This window comes from Nanorana parkeri, unplaced genomic scaffold (assembly GCF_000935625.1).
Source record: "Nanorana parkeri isolate BGI_ZX_2015 unplaced genomic scaffold, ASM93562v1 scaffold517, whole genome shotgun sequence".
Lineage (NCBI taxonomy): Eukaryota > Metazoa > Chordata > Amphibia > Anura > Dicroglossidae > Nanorana > Nanorana parkeri.
Genome location: NW_017306785.1, coordinates 297,031 through 322,184, shown reverse-complemented (window position 1 = coordinate 322,184; position 25,154 = coordinate 297,031). Strand labels below are relative to the sequence as shown.

At 42.6% G+C, this 25,154-nt stretch overlaps 1 protein-coding gene across 2 annotated transcripts in view; it reads left to right on the top strand.

The window, feature by feature from the left end:
* Positions 1 to 25,154, top strand: part of NECTIN2 (nectin cell adhesion molecule 2) — a 98,735-nt gene that overhangs the window by 68,143 nt on the left and 5,438 nt on the right. For both annotated transcript variants that reach the window (XM_018561339.1, XM_018561338.1), the window contains exons 6-7: positions 19,716 to 19,860; positions 24,670 to 24,730. In XM_018561339.1, the coding sequence (XP_018416841.1) occupies positions 19,716 to 19,860; positions 24,670 to 24,730 (206 nt within the window). The remainder of the gene's footprint in view (positions 1 to 19,715; positions 19,861 to 24,669; positions 24,731 to 25,154) is intronic.

Genomic DNA, 25,154 nt, shown 5'->3' with positions numbered 1-25,154 from the left:
TTTTTTTTAAAGAAAACAATACACCAATGTGCCAACAATTGTAAAGGATATAGAATATTTCTACATTTCCCTGTTTGAATCATTACTTTATGCTTGGATAATATTTGTAAATGACTCTGTTCACAGTACGGAGTTGTAAAGCAAGTGCACTGGTGATTCAGCAATGTCTTCACTCGACTTGCTCAAACTGATATGAATGGAATTGATTATCTATAAACCCATTCATAATTTATGAATGGGTTTGAAGGCAAACAAAAGGCTTTCATATGAAATTTGAACACGTCAAGTGAGAACAATGATGATTCACCAATGTGTTCACTGCACTGACGTATGAAAACACAAATCCTGTCTAAGTGGAAAATAAAACTTTCTAAGTGGCACTGGTCACCAGGATATATAAAGAAGATGAATCTCTCCAGCGTGGAGAGTGGTCTGTAAGCCTTTCCCACTCTGTTCAAAACTTTTAAAAAATGTGGCTATACACACATTGATAAAGTACAAAGGTAAATTTTGGGCAGATTTAGAAGGCACATACAGCTCTGTATTTATGACCATATAATAAAATTGTATTTTTGAACTATAGATCTTTATTGGTATATAGGGATGCACCGATACTGGTATCTGTGCCAATGCTGAGTATTTAGGAGAGTACTTGTACTCGCCCAAATGCTCTGATGCCTGGCCCGATACTTCTTGTATCAGGAAGCCGGGCAGTGCGTCATTATACGCTTCCCGGCTTCCTGATTGGCCGGGAAGCCGGCTCCATGCTCCCTCGTCACTTGTGGAGCGGCTTCCCGGCCAATCAGGAAGCCGGGCGCTGTGTAATGACGCGACGCCCAGCTATTGATTGGCCAGGAAGCTGGCTTCATGCTCCCAATCAGGTAGCCGGGCACGGTGTAATTACTCATTGTCTAGCTTCCTGATTGGCTAGCTTCTCGACCGATCAGCAAGCCGGGCAACGAGTCGTTACACGGTGCCCGGCTTCCTGATTGACCAGAAAGCCGGTTCCATGCTTCCTCGTCACCTCATGTCGAAGGAGCATGGAGACGGCTTCCCTGCTAGTCGGGAAACCAGGTGGCGAGTCGTTACACGCTGTACTCATACCGAAATACCGGTGTTTGTGCATCCCTGTTGATAGAATAAGGCACTTTCAGTATGCAGGTACAACTATATGAATAAAACTTGGTCCAAATGAATCACAATAAAGAAAAGACAGAACCAAGGCTGAGTCACAAATGATAACTGTATTTTTCTTAAATGCAAGCAGTATAGGTGCCTGAATTCAACCTGACATCAGCTTTTTGCAATCCACAGTACAACAGATTTTAGACTGGGAAAGGGAGAAGAAGCAGCACAGGTAGCCATTCAGCTGTGCTACAGTTCTCATGTGCTAACAAAGGACATGCTGATGGGAGATGAGAGCAGAGTGACATGAGAGATGAGCTCAACAGTGTTTTGCTTCAATTACTGTCCAGACACTGGCTGGGGGAGGGGCAAGACCTTTAAGTGTTGCGGAACTGTCTCAAAGAGAAATCAGGTCTCTTGCCGTGACTAACCAGGCTTTGCTATGTGATAGAGCTGTGTCGGAACTAGATGGACAGAATTAGAAATCCTTTGGCAAATAGACCATCTCTCCTATATGTACACATATATGTGTATTTCACATCTATATTTAGTAGTTTGCCTGAAGTTCATCTTTACGTTTTGGTATGCATTTATTTGCTTGCATTCAATGGCTACTTCACTTTAAGCTCTTTATACAACATCCTAAAGGTGACCATTTACATTCCTCCCTTGTAAAGGAGTATCGCAATGTAGACATTTTGCCTTCCATTGTGCATTCCCGGGCTAAAACAAATCCAATGGAAAAGATGCAGCACGACACATTCTCCTCGTCTGTCTGCTTTGTGCTCCTTGGTTGTTTATAGCAACTGCTGCCATGTACAGTACTTACTCTGTTGCAGGCTCGGTCCTTTTATCTGTCCCATCCTTCAGGAATAAACACAATTGCAGCAATCTAGCAGAGTTTCTTTGTGCCTTTGCCAGATATCTATTTGTCTCTAAATACTTCTCAATTTGCATCACAGTAGGGGGCGGCCGGCTTGTATTTTTGTGCAGTGCACTTGCCGAGTCATTGATTGAGTTCTAGTGTCTGCTGTGCCGTCGTTCTTAGATGGGCAAACTAGACCCGTGGCCAAGGCAACTTTGTTCTGGGGTTGAGGCAGCATAGCTATAGGCTGATTACTATTCTTAGGGCTCATCTTGATGGGCTTTTTCTTCAAATGTTGTGTTTGTATAATGCAAACGCATGCGTTTCAAATTGAGAGGCTGACTTTCACCTGCAGTCTGGATGTACCTCAATAGGACATCCTGCACCCAAATAAATGCAATTCAAAGCAGGTCATAGGCCCAGGGGCCTCCCCATATTAAGACAGCCAGAAGTGGTAGCAGCATTTCATTGGGAGGCGGCAGCATGGCCAACTAACAGCAGGCCTAAAGTGAACCTGTACAGTGCTCATATTGGTCAATGTACCGGGTTCATTTTAGTGTTGCAGGTTCTGATTTGCTGCTGAGTTGCTCAAAGATCCAGTGTGATGAGCTTTACGTTTCTGACCATTATTGAATCTTACACAGGGACCGCGCATTCCCCCTGCTTTTACTAGATGGCTTTTTCGTGATTGGTTGCTCTGAGAGCTGCATTTTGGCGATGGGAGGGATAGTGTGATGTTCCCCCATACCTAGAACGGTCAGGTATTTCCACTGGGCCAGTGATGCAGGAATGAATGAACGCACGTCAAATACAGATCAGCAATTTGTCATTGGCTTTAGCAGTGCACATGACTGTTTACAGGCTGCGTTTGACTTGCTTTGCATTGCACTGCATTTCTTTGGGTGCAGCTTTTTACTATTGAGCTGTGTTTTATCTGCAGACAAAGCAGGTCAAATGCATCCTTTTCTTTTGACTTGTTGCATTTTCCTTTCAAACGCATGCAGCTGCTTTTAAATGGAAATGGCTGCCTTTGATGAGAATGTCCAACACGAGCCCTTTTGCCTAAAGGAAGAAGAGTGGGGCCCAAACATGTGCAGCATACACTCTACGGTGAGGTGGGAGTGGAAGGAGTCCTGGCTGATCTAGTTGGCAAAGGGCCCCTATGCAAGATCGATGTTTGGGTCTGGGCCTGGACACTTAATTAGAGGTAATGGTTAGGATGTCATGAATACTCTCATTTAATCTAAAAATGTGCAATGTCCAGCTCTACATGGCAGTGAGAGGGATACTAGCAACCACCCAACCCACATGTAATGCCAACGGGCCCCTAAAGTCATAGGACCCTTGTGCAGTTGCACAGTCGGCACAAATAGTGCATCCACTCAAGACACAGCATGACATTTTCCATGTCTTTGGGTACCCATAGTGCTCCAAGCATACGATCCCTGCTGTTGTTTTCTAGTGCAAGTTCCAAAAGTGAAGAAGAATCTATAGTTTCAGAATATGGATAACTAGCCAAGGGTTTATGGAGGCAAAGAACAATTGCAGCTTTGTTAAAGAAAATAAGTGCTATACATAATGCCTACACAAACCATTTTTGTCATATAAATTCTTCTCTATCACAACCATGGCAACAGTACTGTTTATAACAGGCTTTCCAAGAACATCCACCCCCATGCTCCTGTAATTAGTGCAATGCTTTTCTCAGAAATGAGTAAGGAGCTTGGAAGCAAATTCCAGACATCCCAAGCATTGGTGAGAGTTTCATTTCTGTTGAGATGCTCATAAATTTATTGCTGCAAGTATTCAGGGTAGTTTATTTAGTATTACAGCATTGGAAATGATTATGTAAAGGCAGAACCACTCGCTTTCAGCAAGGGCACTAGAATAACTGTCTAAAGCTGGCCATCCACTGTTCAATCATGCGTTACAAATCTTGGTTGGAGCATTGGATCTTGCCATCATTGACTCAACTATTTTTTGTTTAAAAGCCCTTCATATATTTCCTCCAGACAAGCTGCTGGAATGGACCTCTAGACATATTAAACAGGTTTCTTTTGTACCTAGCACATGCTCATTATAATATGTACGATTTTTGCCGAACGACAATCACATTGACAGTTAGAATTTCAATCGTTCACAAAAGAAAGACAAAACATTTTCCATTGTGCTCCATAAATATTCCACATCCCTATGGTCGAAATTGAACATCAGTTAGACCCCACTAACTAGGGAATCACTGATACCGATACTAGTATAGGTATTGGTGCCGGTATCACCGCTACCAATACTAGTATAGGTATTGGCGCCCAAATGCTCCGATGCCTAGCCCGATAACTGAGCTTCCGGTAACAGGAAGCTGGACAATGAGTCATTACACGCTGCCCAGCTTCCTGATTGGCCTGGAAGCCGGCTCCATGCTCCCTCGACACCTGGTGACGAGAGAGCATGGTGTCGGCTTCCCGGCCAATCAGGAAGCCGGGCAACGAGTCATTACACGGTGACGGGCTTCCTGATTGGCCAGAAAGCCAGTTCCATGCTTCCTTATCACCTGATGGTGAAAGAGCATGGAGACGGCTTCCCTGCTTAGCGGGAAGCCGGGTAGCGTGTCTTTACACGCTGCCCAGCTTCCTGGCTAATCAGGAAGCAAGATGGTGGGTCATTACACCACACCTGACTCCCTTAATAGGACTTCTGTTATCGGCATTTGATATCGGTGAGTACCGGGGGGAAAAAAATATCGGTACTCGATACTGAAAAATTGCTATTGGTGCATTAATTTGGAAAATCAAACAAATGTTCAGAAAATGGAAATTTTTGAAGTAAATTCTACTGGTGTATGGCCATTATAAAGACAAATGGCACACCATTGACTTGTTTATTATTCTTGTAGTATCCTTGAATCCATCCACTCTGTTCTTCTCTTAGCATGGCCTATAATAAAGCTACACACACACAGCCACCGATATTCATTGATTGATGGTTGGTCTGTGAGAGATCACGCAGTTATTTTCCCTTCTGGGCTCTAATAATGAAAGCGGAAATAAAACTAAATTCTACTGGCACGTGGCCTGTTTTACTATCTATTCAGCTGATAGATTCCTGTGCTCTCTGCCTTTGCTGGACTGGAGTTATCATGTATATTTTTCTGAGGACAACAGGTCCGTACCCATCTATGGGTGTCACAAAAGGCAGGGGTACAAGTAATCTTGTCCTGTTGCAGTTGCCCTGATGCAATGAGCGATGTCATACTGGAACAGGAAGCATGATACTGACAGGTGAATGTGAAGGGAAAAAAGAAAGCCACAACCTAGAACTAGTAAGCTGCAATATATTACACTTATTTATTTATATAGTGCCAATATATTCCGCAGCGCTGTACAATCGTTTAGATAAGGCAAGTAAGATACACTGATGAACATTATTGACATATGGAAACCGTACGTGATGAGGACCCTGCCCAAACGAGCTTACAGTCTACTAGTTTGTTTTTTAGTTTAGATACACTTTGAACCCAGCTGGTGTTTCACATCAAAGAGGTTTATTCGCTCACCTTTGGAGATATCTGATCTCTTTCAAATATCTTGATAAAAAAGAACTTCCACATTGAAAAGGCTTTTCATGTATTTTGCCTCTCTATCTGAGCCCTCTTCACTACAAACAGACGATTGTTGTTTCTTCCATTATAAGAGGTCAGAAGGGAAAATACCTCTGTGATCTCTCACAGACCAACCATCAATCAATGAGTATCAGTGGCCTGTGTGTGAGGCTTCATTAGGGGTCATGGTAAGAGAAGAACAGAGTGGATGGATTCAAGACTGCTGCAAGAATAACAAACAAGTCAGCGGTGAGTAATTTGTCCTTAGGCTGGCCATACACCAGTAGAATCTCATTGGAAATGTTTTGTTTTTGGAAGGTTCCTTTTTAAATTTGCAATGGTTATTGACATTCGTTTTCTGCTGTAGTGATGAGGAAAGTTGAAGGATCTGGATGGGAAAGCGTTTATCTGAGTGAATTAAATTCTCACAGTGAATGTGATTTTTTTATTCGGGAAAATTTGAGCGTACTGTAATGTGCATGTGCCAGGTACGAAAGAAAGCTGTCCATTCTGGATGAACTTTTGAACTAAGTTAGTTGACTTAATGATGGAAAGACCAGTTGCTCCAATGAAGCTTCATTTGCCTAACCACATATGCAGTACATTACAAGGTGTTAGAAGGTAATGGGCAGTTTTGGCAGGATTCCATCTGTAGTATATTATCCTAAAAATGACCACCCTCCCCCTCTACAACAACTCCCTTTTGGTTCAGAGTCATGCCTCCTGGCATCCATCCTGAGACCTTGGATAAATGCCAGCGTGCAAAAAAACGGCTTGTTTTCTGCAATTTGATGGGATATTTGCTCAAAGTAGTAATTAGCACACTAGCTGAATGTGGCAATTACAGCTTTAATATATGTTATGCAGCTGGAGGAGATCACACAGGGTAGACTCATCCAGGTTAGACTCATCCAGGTTGATATTGAGCCTTCAGATAACAATAAAAAATAGCGTGTACTTTGTCTTAGATCTCTGTGAACCTTCTCTTAGTTAGGTGTTGATTCCAAAGTGGTGGCTTCAGGTTTTTATATTTTTTGATATTCTTTAACATGGAATCCTCATTAACCCTTCTTGGCCTCCCTAGTGGTTGTTGAGTCAGTGATGACCCATGGGGAAACTTTTTGATGGCTGTTTTATGTGACTATCCATTGGATTCACTGTAGTTGCCAAGATATGAAAGTAAATTGCCAGGCCTTTCTTCTGCACAGGAAATGTAGGCTTCACCTTACCATATGTTTTTGATGTAGACTTGTGGGAGGTCTTCAGTTGCCCTATAGGGGTTGGTATCGCTTGTCTTTTTATAGAGGTAGGGGGATTTTTTTATTGCTCTGGTGGCATAGGGACAAATGTCTGAGGCCCCGAGCAGGCCATCCCGCCTGTTGTCTCTGGCAATGACACTTACTTGTAATGCAAACTGCCCAAAGCAGAGTAGCAGCATTCACATAAGCCAGGGGTAGGCAACCTCATCACTCCAGCTGTGGTGAAGCTTCAAATCTCATCATACCTCTGGAACTCATGATTGTGGCTGTCAGAATCTTGCAGAGCCTCTAAGGATTTGTAGTTTTATCACAGCTGGCTTGCCAAGGTTGCCTAGCCCTTGATATAAGCCATGCAGGTAAGTGGTACAGGGCTAGCTTCAAGTGCAGAAAGAGCATTTCTTGGTGTACTGTGCGGCAGTGATCTGCATTGCCATCCAGTGCGCTGCAGACAAATGCAGAACGTTTGCATTTTTTTACACTGCAGATCATGTGTGAACAGGCCCTGAAGTCTATTGGGATTATTCTGCCTGAAAAAAAGTTAATTTTGTTTTCGAACTACAAGCTACAGGTGACGCAACACAAAGGTGTGAATGAGCACCATTGGAAATATTGGTGTTCTTAATGTTGAGTGTTGTCACTTGACAAAACACTCAGGTATGGATAGGGGCTTAGTGTTTGCATAGGTAGGACTGCAGAACATTAAAGCACATGACATGAAGTCCACCTTCCAGATGAATGGAGAGCCCTGTTTTACTGTAAATGTAAAATATTTTTATTACCTTTCCCTCTTTTCTAGTAGAGCGAAGTACTGGCAAATTTTGTGCACTGCTTGTTAGAGGAAAGTGTAGAACCTGGAGGAAAGTCAGAACACGCACGCTCCATGCAGATTGTGACCCTAGTGAAAACAGAAATGCGGTCTAACAGTGTAAAGTCTTTTGCATTGCTATCGAGTACCGTGTAGTGCATCATGAGGCATAATAGTCGGCAGGAGAACGGGAACAAAATATATGCTGTATGCATCTCTCGAGAGGTGATTAGCCTAATGATCAGCATTCTGTTACCACATCAATAAAGTGTTATGCTGGCAATGAAGGGATTGATGGCACTGGCTACCTAGTAGAACATCAGTCACATTCTTGGCTACACATTTAACACGCATTCCTCCAGAATCCAGATCTTCATAGCGGTGAAGTTTTTGTAAACAATGTACAAAGCAGAAATGATTATATGATATTGAATCATTAACCATAATATTGCAATTGCTTTAGCAGTGTGTGTGTGTATTATATATACAGTATATCTTGCTTAAAGCCAACCTTTGCTTTGCCAATGCAGGGAAAAGCAACAAGTTCATTTTAATGGCAGCCCCATCAGTAATTCGTCTTAACTTTATGCTTTGGGATTGGCTACTAATGCATAATGAAAGAGGAAAAGTGGAGTACACAGTAATGAAGCAGTGGGGAGGAACTGCAGAGTTGGTAGGGGACACAGGCGTACTATACATTTAGGAGTGTGTGGCAGAAGTGAAGATGTTTTGGAGTAGTGTAGCTCTGTAACAGAGGGAGGATTCTGCAAATATGTTCCCCATGGATTACAAGATATGTCCATGCACAATGCCTTGGTCTATGCCAATTGAGTGGAAAATTGCCAAGTTGGAGAAAAGAACAGCCAAAGCTAAAGCTCGTCAGGCACTGCTTGAATTTTGAAGTCCAGATGACTTGGTCATACATTGCTTGAATTATACCCATGTCAGCACCCTTCCATTCAACAAAAGTACATTTTTCAATCAACTTCTGTTGAAGGGCCTGGTCAGAAAATTCTCAGCCAGTGACTGCAGCGAGTCAGCTGGCTGGAAGGCACAATATAAGCAGATTAAACTTTAGCTAAATGGGAGGTTTGTGATTGCTAAAAAGAGTAAGTTTCTGTTGAGTGACAGATTAGCTGACAATCTTCTTCAGAAGGCCAACAATGCAGGGAAATGACATAAGAAACCATGAGTCACTCTTTATAGCTACCACTATCCTCTTACAATGGCTTTTGTGGATCTCTTTTCTGATCTCTCTGGAAACTGCCCTGCACTATTATATTTGGAAAAGTACAGAAGCTGCACTAACTCCTCTGTTCCTGACTAGGATCCAGTTCAGATAGGAGAGAGACACCCCAATGTGTCATGGATGATGATCAGAACATTTTGCACTATAGAAGGGACCATATTGTCTGCTGATCTGAGCAGATTCTATTGATGAGTCACAGGTTGCTTTTTTGATGTGGAAAAAAACCCACGCAAGTTAAAGATACAAAAATAAATAAATTCAAAACAGGTATTACAACCACTGACTTGTGGCTGCCTACAAAATATTTAGCTTATTTTGAAGAGCCGATCCTAGTCTAAATATTAGATGCGCCAACACCCATGCATGTAACACAAACTTACAAGCTACAGAGATAGTCTGCAAATATTTGTGCCCTTCGCTTCTGCTTTTGCATTTGAAATAAGTGTTCTATTTGTATCTACAATAGCAAAGATGAAGTCATATAGATATAGCTAATCGGTAGTATCTCCACCTTCCTGTTTGAACAGGTGTACTAGGTTTTTAAATACTGTAAAACTGTGCAGTTCCATAGGTACCAAAGTCTGACCACACTGGCCGGAGTGCTACAATTTAACAGAGGTGGTCAGACACACCCCCTCCTTTCATCAAATGCGTGTGCGGGCACTTGTGTTGAAGGAGGTGGCCATTAGTCATCTATTCCAGCATTAAGCACTGCAGGTGGAGAGCAGGTAAGTAAGCAAACAGGGTTTCAAAGGGAAAATCAGTTCATAACCATAGCATACATTGGTACAAGACTGCCAAGAGGAAAAAAGTGAGACATTTGAAGAGGAACTTCACTCCCCTCTCTCCTTATTTTTTCCTTCCCTGGCTGGGTTATGCACAAAAACATACTCGCACGTCCAGCAATCCAGCGGTGTTCTGTAGGTATCCACCAGTCGGCTGCTGCACACCCGGTCCTGCACCACCATCTTTTTCTCTGACATCATCAGGAGGTCAGTTGTCTCTTCTGGGTTCGTGCAGCCGGCCCCCTGATAAAGTGCATGCGCTGAAACATGCCATCAGAGACAGGCAGTCCCCGATAATGCGCCACGGTGCATGCTCTGTCAGGCGTATTTACAACAGATTGTGCCCCTGGTGTCCCGTCCAGCTCCTGGCAACTAGTGACGCTGGCCAGAGTGCCCCAGGTTGCTAAGAGCTATACACATCTGCCAGTCCGGCTCTTAGCAGCAACCTGGTGAATTCTGGCCACCGTCTCGCTCGCTCTGGTTGCTAAGAGGCGGGTAGGGAGATGTGTATGGCTCTTTCACATCTCCACACCTGCCTCTTAGCAACCTGGTGCGCTCTGGTCAGCGTCCTGCCTGCATACAAATCTCCCTGCCCACTCTGGTTGCCCTTACACATCTCCCTGTCTGTCTCTTGTGGTGTGTTCTGCCCAGCATTCCGCCAAGCTCTTTTGCCAGGAGCTGGGCAGTATGCTGGCCAGAGTGTCTGTGGTTGCCAAGAGTCGGGTGGGGAGATTTGTATGGGACAGGGGTGGGGAGAGAAAAAATTAGCCTTCTCTGTGAGTCAGTGAACTTTAGCTGACCCACGGAGTGGTGTGTGCCCCCCCTTCAAGTGGCACCCAGGGCATATGCCATATGTGCTATACCCTGACATGGGAATCCTACGCGGCTGCAGGCAACAAATAGGTCATCTTTGCCTAAGTGAGAATCCAAAAAGTGCGGGAAGTGTGTTCCCAAAAAGGTATTTCATAAATAGATAAGTGTGATTGTTAGAGAGGAGGAGGGGTATGGTATTGCCTTATGGTGGTTTAATTTTGTTAAATTTGTTTTCTAATTCATCTAATCCATCTATTTTTCATTATTTTTTTTTTAATACTACAACATTGCAACTTTTCTATGTCAGACTTACTTATAGTCCACAACTACACTTAAGTAAATGACATTCTTTTCTGTCCTGATTATAAATAAGCTTATATAAATATAATATCTTTTGTTACAATATTATTTCATTGTAGTAAACCCAATGCTGGTCTTGGTTAGGATATCATGTGGCATTCACATCATCACATGGAGATAAAGTGATGGATATCAGATGAATAATGTGAAAGTTCCATAAAGGTAATAGAGCTATTACCAGAGGCAGAAACGTGTGTGAAAAAGTTCTCCTAACGATACAAAAGGGATTTGTGTGAGCAGATGGCTTCAGAAAGGGCAGAGACTATCCAGACCTGTCGGTGCAAATCTGTCAGTGACAGATGTGTGCTGCCTACGTCTCAATGGAAATAGAAAGAAGATTCAACTTTTTTTTCCTCTCTCTCTCTTCCTTTACCTCCTTCTCTCTCTCTCTCTCTGTCCTTTCTCTCTTCTCTTCCATTCCTTCCCTTTTCTCTTGTGTCTCTCCCCTTCCGTGCATCCTCATACTATCAACACCACCACCACTTTATCCTCTCTCTCTTCCCACCTCTTTTTCTCTTCAAGCTCCCAGATATTCAAATATTGTCTAAATGTAAGAAAAAAGTGTATTCTTTTTGGAATCTTGGTGAGCTTTGTGTATCTCTTCCAGATCTGTGCATCCATCCTGAAACTTTGCCTGTAATAAAGACCAGTCACTTCTGCTCCCTCTCCTTGTGCAGGATGACTGGACTTGTATCAGCCCCCTGTAGTGGGTGGGGCTGCTGGGTCCCTCCCACATCTCTGCTCTCTGCACAGGCCCAGTGATGATGCCACAACTGCTTATAAAATGTAATATCTGGTTTTGCAAAGGGATGTGTGCATACCAAGTGGATTTATATCCTTTGCTGTTATGAAGAAATATATTTAAGGTTTTGTGCCTGGAGGTCAGGTTTAATCATAGGCTGATATAATAATCCACACACAATATAAGTGATTGCCAGAGGGGTTAAAAGGAAAATTGGAGCATGCGCAGTGTCCTCTTTTGATGCCTTTTGTGTGCAGTGCCTTGAAAGATGAACTTTGTTATGCACCATCTACAGCTAAGTGACCAAATGACAATGAACCATGGTTCACTTCTGTTACAGGACTGTGAAAGAATTACAAGCATTCGGAGCAGTGTGCAGCCATTCCTCCTCCTCCGTATGTCATAACTGAGGAGTTCTGAATCAGCAAAAAAAGAAAGCTGTATTCCTTTGAACTGATAGATTTCCTTTCTGTCCGTCATACTTGTCATGATGATACATTAGTGATGGTGTGGACATAGATACAACACGACTTGTACTGACTTACACACACTAAGGCCTCTTGCACATGGGAAGCAGGCTCGAGCACCCCTCTGAAAATCGATCAGCAGTGGATAACTTCTCAGAGGGGTGCTGAGTAGCAGTATATATATTCTGGAGTTGGTGCAAGCATTTGGGATGCGGTTGTGGTGTGGCGGTCCCATTGACTTCAATGGGTGAGTTTTTGAGGGGTGCCACGGCGTGTCCAACTCACCCAATGAAGTCAATGGGACGGCCGCGCCACAACCATGCGACATGCCGAGTTAAAATTATCGCACTGCGAAGCATTATAGCTGCAGCAATGTGTATGGTCCTAAGCGACTGCCATGTCACATTGTAGGTGAGTGTTCAGGGGGGTAGTAAAAAGCAGATCAACCTCCTGTTTTTACTGGCCCCTCTAACATCTTTACCACCTCGGCTGCCTGTGTGAACTTGGCCTAATTGACACACTAAGCAATGCATTTATAAGCTATCTGCCGACCCATTTGCCCTACAACATTGCATGTACATTCATTTCTGTGCAAATGAGGCAAAAGCTAATGTTATTAGCATGATTTCATCCTAAATCGAATGCAATATCAGGTTAATACTATAATATGATCACTAGATGGAGCTGAGGATCATAGGAAAGAAGTATGTATTTCCTATGCTGCTACATAGTGGCCATAATATGGTATTTTCCAGATATTAAATTCGACCTGGAAAGAAAATATGTTAATAACATACATTTTTGCATCCATTCGCATTCCAGAACGAATGTACATACAATTTTGAAGGGTGAATGGCTCTGCAAATTGTTTACAAATACACATTATCTGATAATATAGAAGTAGGTCAGGGAAAGACTGCAAATTGTTCTTGGAACTAAAATAAGAGCTTGAATGATATCTATGCCAACTTTTATAACAATTGAACTAAAAAAAAGACTGTGCAGAGGATCTGCTGCCACCCACAGACTTACCAACTGCATCCCGAAATCAATCAGATCAGATCATGAACTTCTAATATTTACGGAGGGGGGGGGGCACAAAGCTCAGATATTGGTTGAACATGAACACTTGATTATGCCCCTCAGAAGAGCGCTTTTTTATGTTTATTGTCAGAGCGTTTCATACTTCTATTATGGATGTGAGTGAGGACAGCCCCCCAGTAGTGTTTGGGCGATAACTTTTTCAATAATCGATTATAATCGATTATGTCGATTAGTTGTTGCAGCCCTAGTTTTCATGAGGAGCCTGACAGCTTAGAAATATGGGAGCTGCCATTGCTAATCTGTTTTAAAGGGGTAAGCTTTAGGGCTGACATGTAAATCTTTAATTTACTACTTGGAGAGTCACTGACCCAGAACAAGACAAGGGTCAGGTTGGTCAAGAAAGGATAAACATGACTGCCTTTGGAGCTACAATAAGACTGTATATGGTAATCCATCCCGCTGTCATCACTGGAATTTGCAGAGGAATGCAAACAGCAGAATCTTCACATTCAACAAATGTTCAAGTGTGTTGGATGCCTGTGTGATCTGAAATGTGCTTTGGATCCACCCGCAGTCGCCTACCCTGCTACACTGCACAGTGGTGACGTAGAGTCTAGCGGATGGAACCACAGCAAGCAGTAAGGGGACACAGATATCCAAAATTGTGGGGAATGTGAAGATTCTGCTGGCGGCTTGCTCTGCAAGACATTTTGGCTTCGTGGAATAGGCAGCAGCATAGCTAAGTATTAAGAGTCCTCTGCTACAATTTCTCTTTTATTTACAGGTGTCCTCCCCACACCCACTAAGCAGTGAAATGAGAAGCAGCAGACTCATAAGCACAGTAGGCAGCACAGTGGCGTAGTGGTTAGCGCTTCTGCCTTGCAGCAATGGGGTCCCTGGTTTGAATCCTAGCCAGGACACTATCTGAGTGGAGTTTGCATGTTCTCCCTGTGCTTGTGTGGGTTTCCTCCGGGTACTCTGGTTTCCTCTCACACTCCAAAGACATGCTGATAGATCAATTGGCTCCTGTCCTTAGATTGTAAGCTCCTAGAGGGCAGGGACTGATGTGAATGAGCAGTATGGAAAATGCTGCATAAATTGTGGAGTGGAGTGGGCAGTGGAGTATCCAGAGTTTGGCACATATCACCCAGCTCTTAGCAACCAGGGATGCTCTGGCTGGCATCCCTTCCAGCTCCTGACATCCAGTGATGTCAATGGTTGCCAGGAGCTGAGCTGGACACCGGCCAGAATGTCCCAGGTTGCAAAAAGATGGACATTGAGATGTGTAAGGGCCATACACCTTGCTCTGCCTGGCTCTTAGCAATCAGAGCAGGCAGGGAGATATGCATGCTGGCTGGACACCGGCCAGAGCGTCTCAGGTGACTAAGAGCTGGGCTGGGAGATATGTATGGCCCTTACACATTTCTCGGCCGCCCATCCTCATTAGCCCAGAGCACCTGCTGTAATTTTTATGCGGCTTTGCAGCCAAAAAGCCATACCTCCAGTGTGGAAACCAGGCTAAGCAACTCAACTATGCATGAAAGCATAGGCTCTGGACTGTGAGGAGTCCAAATTTTAGATATTTGGCTGTAGCAGGAGGCAGTTGGTACGACGAATTGCTGGAGAGTGGTACAATAATGAGTGTCTGCAGCAACAGTGAAGCATGGTGGAGGTTCCTTGCAAGTCTGGGGCTGCATTTCTGCCAATGGATATTTGGTCAGGATCAATGGTGTCCTCAATGCTGAGAAATGCAAGCAGATACTTATCCATCATGCAATACCATCAGGGAGGCGTGTGATTGGCCCCAAAGTTATTCTGTAGCAGGACAATGACCCCAAACTTCCAGCCAATGTCATTAACTATCTTTAGTCTAACGAAGAACAAGGAGTCTTGGAAGTGATGGTTGACCCCCACAGAGCCCTGATCTAAAAATCATGGTCTGTCTGGGATTACATGACGAGGTTGAAGGATTTAAGGCAGCCTACATCCACAAATGATCTGTGGTTAGTTCTCCAAGATTTTTGGCACAGCCTACCTGCCGAGTTCCTTCAGAAACTGTGTGCAAGTGTACCTAGATGAATTGATGCTGTTTTGAGGTCAAAGGGTGGTCGCACCAAATATTGATTTGGATTTCTCTTCTGTTCATTTACTTTCCATTTTATTAATTGATACAAATAAACTATGAACACTTTTATTTCTGAAAGCATTCTTACCTTACAGCATTTTTTCACACCTGCCTCAAACCTTTGCACATTACTGTATATACAGACGCACTAGAATCTAGTTTGTGAATAGTTTTCCAATTTAACCTCATGGACTGATGAGCATAACACATATATTAATATATACTTCTAAATATGCAAAATACTTCTAAATTTAAATAAACTCAACTTTGCATTATTATTTCATTGATTTCACAGGCAACAACCTGTTTAATAGATCTGGGATTCCATTCAAGTAGCTGGTCTAGCCAAAATTTTGAAGGGCTTTTAAACGAAATTAGTTGGCTCAATGATGGCATCACTGAATGCTCTGATGAACAATTATTCAGAATTTTGTACAAACATCTAAATAAAATTCTTACAGTGTATTGCTGGTTTTACTCAACACTCATGTAATCATTCAGCGTGTTTTCCTTTTTCTGTGAAAGGTGTCAGATAACTGTGGTGACCGAAGCTGACCTAAGCTGCCCTTCTGCAGCTTTCACTGGAACCATTGTTTATTTACTCTGTCCTTTTTGGTTTTAGTTTTCTTGGGGAGGTGGTGTCTGTGTGTTTAGAAGTCATGTTTTGGCAAAGCATTGGTTTATTTTTCCAAAGCTGCTCTCTGGATATAGGAGCAGAGCACAGCTATGTTCCATGTGAATGAGAAACAAATAAACAGTTGCTGGACGGAGTGGCCTCCATGGGGGGAGAGGAGATAGAAGGGGACATTAGGCAGATGCAATGATTCATTTAGTGTCAGTGATTGGAGGATACCCATCAGTCAATAGAATACATTGCTCAGAAGAGGAAAACCATTTAATTGGTCAACACATTAGCAGATCCTCAGGGGGGTAAATTCCAAGGTAGAAGTGGGTTGCTTTAATTCTTTCTCACCCATAACCTATAGGGTTATACTGTTCTGTTGGGTTTTAAGTCCTACTCCATAGAAGTCATTGCTTCCATGGTTTACCATTGATGATGTCCAAATAGCCTGAAACAGTATTATGCAGTTTAGAATAAATGGATCTGTAATATTAGGCTGGAAGTGCATCTGGCCAGGGGGGCGAAATATTTCTTGCATGACCCCAAGCACTGTCCTGAAATGAGGAATAATTCTCTTATTTTTGGGATAGGTGATGGAAAGGGACATGTGAATACCTTTTATTATTATACAGGATTTATATAGCGGCAACAGTTTGGGCAGCTCTACACAAAATTGAGGGAGACAATACAATTAACAGTACAATTTCAGTACAGAAGGTAGGAGGGTCCTGCTCGTAAGAGCTTTCAATCTAGTATGAGGGGCACGTGATACAAGAGGTAATAATTGTGTCGGATGATTTAATGGAAGAATTGAAAGTACTGTTATATCAAGGCGGAATAGGCCTCCCTGAAGAGAGAAGTTTTCAAGGATCGCCTAACGGTTGAGAGAGTAGGAGATAGGTGGACAGATTAAGGTAGGGAGTTCCAGAGAATGGGAGACACTCTGGAAAAATCCTGGAGGCAAGTATGTGAGGCGGTGACTGGAGAGCAGGAGGTCTTGGGAAGAGCGAAGGGGGCGGTTTGGGTGATATTTTGAGATGAGGTGGGTGATGTAGTTTGGGGCGGAGTTGTAGATGGCTTTGTAGGTCATTGTTAGTATTCTGAATTTTATACGCTGGAGAAGTGGCAGCCAGTGGAGCGATTGGTGGGTGGTGGCGGACACTAAACGTTTGGTAAGGTGGTATGGTACCTTCTATTTTAAGAAGGCCTTACTGAGCTACACACTGATTAAGGTGAGAGCTTATGGGCTGGGCCCTCCTTACCATCTTGAATTGTATTGTAATTGTAATGTCTTCCTTGTATTGTATAGTGTTGCACAAACGGTTGGCGCTATATAAATCCTGTATAATAATAATAATAATTAGATTAATTGCTTTAATCCCTTTTTAACTATAACCTGTATGGTTAAACTGTTAAGATAGAAGTAGTTAAGTCCTGGCCACAAACCGTAGCTCCTAACCATTCCTCATTTGGAGGCACTGTCCCTCTTTTGGAACCAAATCCCTCTGTCCCTTTTTCCTCCTTGTTGTCCCTCTTTTTTGACCAGATGTATAGGCCTGTATTACTAATTTACTATTAAAGTACTACCAACAGTGTTATACTGCACTCAACCTTTCATCCAACCTCTGAATTATTACATGTATATTTTTGAAAAGCAAGTATAAAGGATAAGTAGTAGGGGGAATCATTTGCATACTAATTCTTTATGGTTCCTGTAACTAAAGGCATGGAAGGCGGCGTGTCCTTTGCCTACATCCCTTGCACTAAAAGGTGCCCCTCTTAGCAATTTCAGAAAATTTGGAGGTATGCACACACAGAGCAATGTTGTTTGCAATTGCAATGTTGTTTGCAATTCTTCCTTGCTTCAATATATGCCACAACTCATTCTGGCATTGTAAAGGCCAAATGCATATCCACCCATCACCTCCCATATTAGATTCAACTCTAAAGCACATGTAAACCCAAAACCTTATTTTCGGTATGTTTGTCATTGTCCCCCATTGTATGAAATCCCCAATTTATAAAGCATTTTCCCCAATAGTGACCCAGACATCAATGTAAACCTGACAGAGGTTCTGGCCCTAAATCTATTTTTCAGTATGTTTGGTATTATGTCTCTTTGTATAAATGTTTTCTTAAAGAAGAACTCTGGGCAAATAAAATCTTGACCCTTGCAGTGCTGCAAGGGTTAAGTGCTCATTTTGCCTAGAGAGCTAGAACAAAAAATAAATATTCACCCGAACCCCAATCCTGGCTGGCTGCTAGACCGATCCGTCTGTCTCCTTTGCACCAGTGATGGAATGTCCCTCGTTGTCTTCATGAGCTATACAATGTATAGGATGTGATGACTCACAGGACCTTAGACCACCTAAGTGGAGGGGGAGAGAGGCTCCAGGAACAGCCTGGTGGGATTTTGGTTTGGGTGAGTTTATCTGCAAGAATTTAACAAGCTCCTAACCCATGCAGTGTGGCAGTAGCCCCACTGCAAGGGAGAGCCCTCATTCACGCAGCACGGATCTGTCCGGGGCCGGCTGTTGTGTGAATGAGGGCTTAAAGTGACATTAAACCCTCAGATTTTTTAACATAAAACAATAATGTGTGCCTTACTGTAATCCATGGTTGTTTCCCTTCTCTTTGCTGCTCTTCCTTTTAAATCTGTATCTGTTCTCATGCTGGGCAGAACTTCTGTTTTGCAGCAGACTGCCTTGTCTCTGGAATGGATACACGGTGTTTGTGTATCTGTTTGTATAGGTTTGTAACCTGAGCCAGCACTACAGGAAGAGGCCCTGAGCTGAAAAGGGAAGTTCTCCCCAAGCATGAGAAGACATGAGGATTTAAAAGGAAGAGCAGCAAAGAGATGGGAAACAACCATGGATTACAGTAAGGCACACATTACAGTATTGGTTTATGTTAAAAAATCTGAGGGTTTAATGTCACTTTAAGATTATATTCGCCCAGGATTCTTCTTTAGAGGAGAACTATAAGGTAAGTGTTTTTCCCCATAGTTCTCCTAAGGGTTACGGGAGGACACAAACTAGCGTCCTCTCGCGAGCTACAGCTCGCGGTATACTGAGACCGCCGCAGCCGGGATGGATCCCGACATTACTGTCGAGATCCACCCAGCTGCGTGATTGACAGCTGGCTCTGCCTATCTAGAGGTAGAGCCTGCTGTACTCGCCCCCTCCCTTGTCCGTTCCGCCAGTCAGCGCTGGAGGATCGGAGCGGGGAGGGGGAATTCCTGCAGGGAGCCGTGAGTGACAGTGACGGCTCTCTGCAGGGACATGATTGAGAAGTGAGCGAGCGACGGTATGTGTTCGCTCACTTCTCGATCTCTATTGAGCCGATGTGTGACAGTTTCTTTGTCACACGTCGGCTCGAACTATGATGTTGAGTGAAAATCACTCACCTCATAGTTTTCCTTTTAAGCAAAATGTTTTTTTTGTGAATCTGTTACAAAGTTTCTAACCTGGAGATCCTGCCAGTAACTGCCAGCACTTCCTGATAGGCTGCTAGGGATATCAGATAGGCAGCCCTAAACCCTTGGGGCTGAAAGAGAAAAAGAATGCAAGTGTATGGCCAGCTTTAGTACAACTTATATGAATAATTTCTATCTGGGCATTTACCTGGAGGAGATGGGTATTGGAAGTGCTGTGACTCCCAGGGTAACAAAGGAAATAGTACTAGCATGCCAAACTCCATTTCTATACACAATGAAATTACATATAAATTGATAACTTGTAATATTTCCAATATATTACAATAAAATAAATAAGATATAAGGGCGCACTCACTAAATACACCAGTTTGGCTTTTGCTTGGACATTTCCATTTACTGTTGTCCTCATTTTCCTTGCAGAAAAGCCAAACTACTCTGGAGCCGGAGCCACTGGCGGTATCATTGGAGGAATCATTGCCGCCATTGTGGGCATAGCTGTAGTGGTGACTGTGATCCTGATCTGTCGTCAGCAGCGAAAAAATCAGACTGCCACAGATGACGAAGAGTGAGTATATAGATATTCATTACACATCGCAAAACATTGCGTTATAGGTACTAATAGGCACATAGTGCTTGACGTCATAAGTATTTGGTTGTAAAAAAACTGGAGCCTGTAGGCACATAGTCTTTGTTGCCCTAAGCAGAGCTGGATCTACATGACTAGAGTCTCAGGAGAATAAGAGGGAAGTTGCACAACAGGGAGTCATGTGAAAGAAGGTTGCAGTGCAGTTTAGAAGCACTTTTGAATCAGGTTTCGTTCATTGCTTAAAGGGGGCTTTGTAACTGGGGAGAAAGGATGGCACAGTGTACATTGAGGGCATCTAGAAGTGTCTACACATATCTACAGCAGCTAGCAAGCCCTCCTGTCATGGACAAATGCTGGGCCATTCTGTCGAGCAAAGCTCTGACACTTCTGGATAGAGGTTACAGCTAATCCCTACCCCTACATGTACCTATTGGCCCATTACTGGATCATAGAAATGTGCATAAGGTAGGAAGGGCTTGGCAATCTTCAGCAAGCGTCAAAGCTTTACCAGTCAGAATGGGCCGAGATTCAGCCATGACACAAAGGTTTAGGAGGCTGTTACAGGTATGACCCCTTCATCCCAGTGACAGATTCTCTTCACCTCTACCTTTTTAATTTCTAGTCTGAAGTGTGCTGAATTCTTTAAGCATTGAACAAGCTTGAAGCAGCATTTTTAAAACTCCGAAAGAAATGGGAGCTGCAGCTGTTAAGGTGCCCATACACCTTACGACCATCGCAAGACTTTTCTCTTACGATGGTCGTAAGCCTAATAAAAAGCTCGTACGATCTGCCCATCTTGGACAGGCAGATCGTACTTGCGGTCATCGAAAGCCCCCCGCTGAGTGGCGGGCTTCGGATGACCGCAATGAGTGGCTGGCTTCCGATCACTGCAAACGGGCACACACCGGCCCGTTCGGCAGTTGTCGAACAAGCAGGCCACTAACCCGCCGAGAATCGTGCGATTCTCGGCGAGTTTTCAAGCCTGCTTGTTTGACGCAAGACGTGCGACCGTACAGTAGAAACGGTTGCACGCCTTCCATACACTGCACGATTATCGTACGATCGCGGGATTTCCCGTGATTCTCGTACGAGAATCGTGCAGTGTATGGGCACCTTTAGCCTCCTTCTGCAATTTTAGTTGCCCGGCTGTTTATGGCTTCAAAGATTTTTGATTCACTTACCCTGAATGACCACATAGACCAGAAAAGTCCAAACCTAATCAACAGTCTTGTTCTGGGTGCCTTCCTTGGAGAGTACTGAAGCCATTGATTCAGCAAGACAATAAGACTATAAGACAATAAGACAATAAGAGTTTTCACAGTTGTATGCAATGGGAGCCTCCATACTTCCTCAGGACAAGGTTCATTTAAAGTTCCCTTTTCGCTTCAATCTGATGTTGAATACTGGTCTCAATAAGAGCACTGTCAGTAGCTTTGAACAGGTTACTCTCTATGAAGTACTAGAGGTAATTTTAGTTTCCTAGATAGCACTTTCAACAATCTAGCCTACATTTAACATGTTTACCCGCCTAGCCTTAACTACTTTGCTGAGAAAATCCCTGTTGATTACAGAGCAGAGTAGTTGAAGCTCAAATTACATGCACAGCTGAATGATTAAGAGGAGTGACTCACCAACAAAACACACACCCCTGCCCCTCCATCCTTGCTCTGTTCAGATAGGCCATATGGAGATTTGCTTAGACAGAAACAGCTACAAAGAGAATAGCTACTAAATCCTAAATGCTCAGCAATACTGTTGTCTTGGCTATACCATATAATAAAGAAGAACTCTGGGCAAAATTTGTACTAACCCTTCCAGTGGGGCTACTCCCCACACTGCAAGGGTTAACTGGTCGGGGGAGGAAAATAAAAATGTTATACTCACCCGATACTCCGAGCCAGGTTGCTCTTAGATCGGTCCTTCCAGCCTCGCTCCCCCTCCGCTGCAACAGTTTAAGGTCCCTAAGTCATCACATTCTATACACAGTGTATTGGACGTGAAGGCGCCGAGGGACATATCATCGCTGCGGCGTAGGTGAAGACGGGAAGGAGGGATTGCAGCCACAGCTGGCCAGCTCCAAGAATTAGGTGAGAATAACTTTTATATTTTCCTTGACCAAAACGGGCAGTTAACCCCAGGGTAGCCCCACTGCAATAGTTAATACATCCCCCCCTTAAGATATTATATAAATAAAAGAGACTATAAAAAACATCAGTTGTATTCATTTTTATAAACATAAAATAAAGCTGTAAAAAAAAGCTGTAAAAAAAAAAATGCTGGATAGAGACATTTTCACCATTTAAGAAGGACTGTGCGGGGTTGTACCTCCCTGCTACTTTTCCTCCTATAACCCCAGATTTGATGGAGACTGATTGCTGGTAATTGTAATTTGAGGGCTGCAGGGAGGAAAGTGATTCATTCCCAGGCAGGACAAGTGTCTCATCAGCCATATTGATGTAATGACACATAAAGAGTATTAGGTCACAGATGATGTGATGACCCTGGTGCTGATTCCACCATAATATGACAGAGATAAAGGAGCGAGTTTTCCAGAGAACATCGCCGGAGCAGTCAGTGAACAGCTGTCCCTTGGATGACTGGATAGCTACTATATCCTACAGAACTACCCAACTACCCATTCTCAATTCTTACGGTGAGCGATATCCCGATATACATTGACGGAGTGACAGGTGGTGCCGCATTTTCACCTATACAGTAACTCTGTATTATGTGATTGACAGAGAGCTGAAAATGTGGAGTCATTACATTAATTGTCAATCTCTTTCCTATCCCTTCTAATCCTGCTGGATTCTATACATCCTTCCGCCTCAGTTTGATATTTTTTATTTCCTTCATTTTAATTCTATATTAGTAACATTTTATGTATTAAATCAAACTTTATTGCTTATTTCACACACTTTTTGTTGTTGTTGTGGTAATTGTATTTTATTGTATTCTGTTCTATGCATGGTGCAGTCTGGTAAAATTACACTAAACACAGGCGTTAAATCCTAAAAATGCATTCAAGTGCCCTAACTATTAACAAAATGAATTCTGTTGCGGGAGGTGCATTGCAGTGCCATTCATTTCAAATGCACCCCCCACCCCCAGTGTTATCACACGCACTGGAACACACGGTAATGCCGTGCATTCCAGTGCAGTGGGATTGCAGAAAATTGTGCATGCAGTTTTTTTCTGAGGTAAAACTTGTGCAACTTGATTTATGTATTTTATTTTAACTTAAGGATGGTGTTTTATTTAATTTTTTTCCCGATTAATCGTTTAGTCGTAGAAATAATCAGCCAAAGAATCGATTATGAAAATAATCATTAGTCGCAGCCCTAGATTTGAGGATCTAGAGCCAAGTGATGCACAATGAAGGTTCAGTTTTGTTAATAGTTATGGTATGTGAATGCATTTTTAAGATTTAACCCCTGAGTTTAGTGTCACTTTAAATCATACATAACATTGCAAAGTCCATAAAGTTCTATTTTCAGCCAAGTCAGCCCTTGGCTTATCTTATATGTCTTGGATAGTCAAACATTTCTCAGTCTGTGAGTTTTGCGTGTTTTGACATCTCTGCATCCTTCATAGACTAAAATACATTTAAAATCCAATAAGGAGAGCGTGACCGCCTAATAACTGGCATAGCTGGCGTGCAGACTCGGGAACTCAAGTGCAGTGATCTCACCAACAAAGTACCCAAGATATATAAGAAACTGCTAGGTGGCTTTAGGATGTAACCTGAACCTCCTCTCTACCTGCGTCACGGGGATATTTTCTCCACAGTCTTCTGAACATTTTCTTTATTTGGCTCCACCTATGAAATGTTAGGATATATTTTTTAATGTTTTATTTTATTATATCTATGTAACTTTTTAATGTGTCCTGAACATCACAATTCCATACGTGCTATTGATTTATTTAATTACTGTCCCAGCTTGTTAAAAATCATGCTAAAGGAAGAAATAAAATGAGTTTTGGAAGTGGACCAGGGAAAACCAAAAAATAATCATGTTTATTAATATCATAACTGCGACCACAGAAACGAGACTCTAAGTTTATTGCCACATTGGCATATAAGAACAGGCAAGTGTATGAATATGCCTCCCCCCACCCCTACCAAGGCTTCCTATGCTAATACAGACTTTCTGAAAATACAAGCACAGATTCAGCGCATGCATTTGCTCAGAAAGTCAATATATGCATAGAAGATTTGGAGGCCCAGTTTTTTTTCAAACTAGAACACATGAGCCCACCAATTTTCCTATTCAAATACAGACTTTCTGAAAGTCAAAACTTCAGACACACCCCCAAGAAGAAGACATAAAAGAAGCACTGCTCCTGCACGGCTCAGGAAAGAAATAAGCCGGGTGTTTGCCACTGGGAGCACACCCTTGCTCCAATATTAGCCCATACAAAAAGAAGAAAAGCTGGCCACACACCGGATACCACTGGAATTGTTTATTGAAACTTGCACCACCTCACTGTTGTCCCACCCAAGGTTCATCTCCGCTGATGCATTTCATCCAATCACAGGCTTAGTCATAGAGATTCAGACACACCCCCACGCTGGAGCGCTGTCAAAAAAAGTATGAATTGAATTGTAATAATTGTATTGTGCCTTCTCTAGAAAATAAATGTTTTAATATTGTACATATTTTTTTAAATGTTTAATTGAAATACAACATTCTCCAAACAAACTTTTTTTTTTTCTTCCTGGAATTTTCCCTTCCGAAACATTTTGGTAAAATGGGTGACTAATTATTAAAATTTTCTATTTTCCAGTTTTGAGGGCCCTCCAGCCTATAAGCCACCTCCTCCCTCCATAAAGCTGCAAATGGAAAAGGTAAACATTTGACAATAATGAAGGTGTATTTTTGTAAAACTCTGCAAGAAAAAAACAAACATTTTATTAGTTGTAGCTCTTTAAAAATAATCCTCAAATCCATTAATCTCCCGTCCCATATGGTAGAGTGGGAGTCGTCTCTTAGTACAGCATCTGTGCCCTCCTGTTTGATATCTGAGGCTTAAAGGAGTTGTGTAGGCATCAAGCAAAAAAAATAAAAACACTTTCAGGAGCTTTCTGAGGGTTCAATTATGGACAGAGATGTGCTCAGTAGAATCCTTTTTTTTCACTGTTCCAAGACGCTCTCTGTCAATCACTGGACTCTCAACCTGTTAAATTTGAACTCCCTGAACTCCTAACAGATATAAAAGACAATTAATACTGTCATTATTTTTATTTTTTATAATTTTTTTTTATTTCCAAA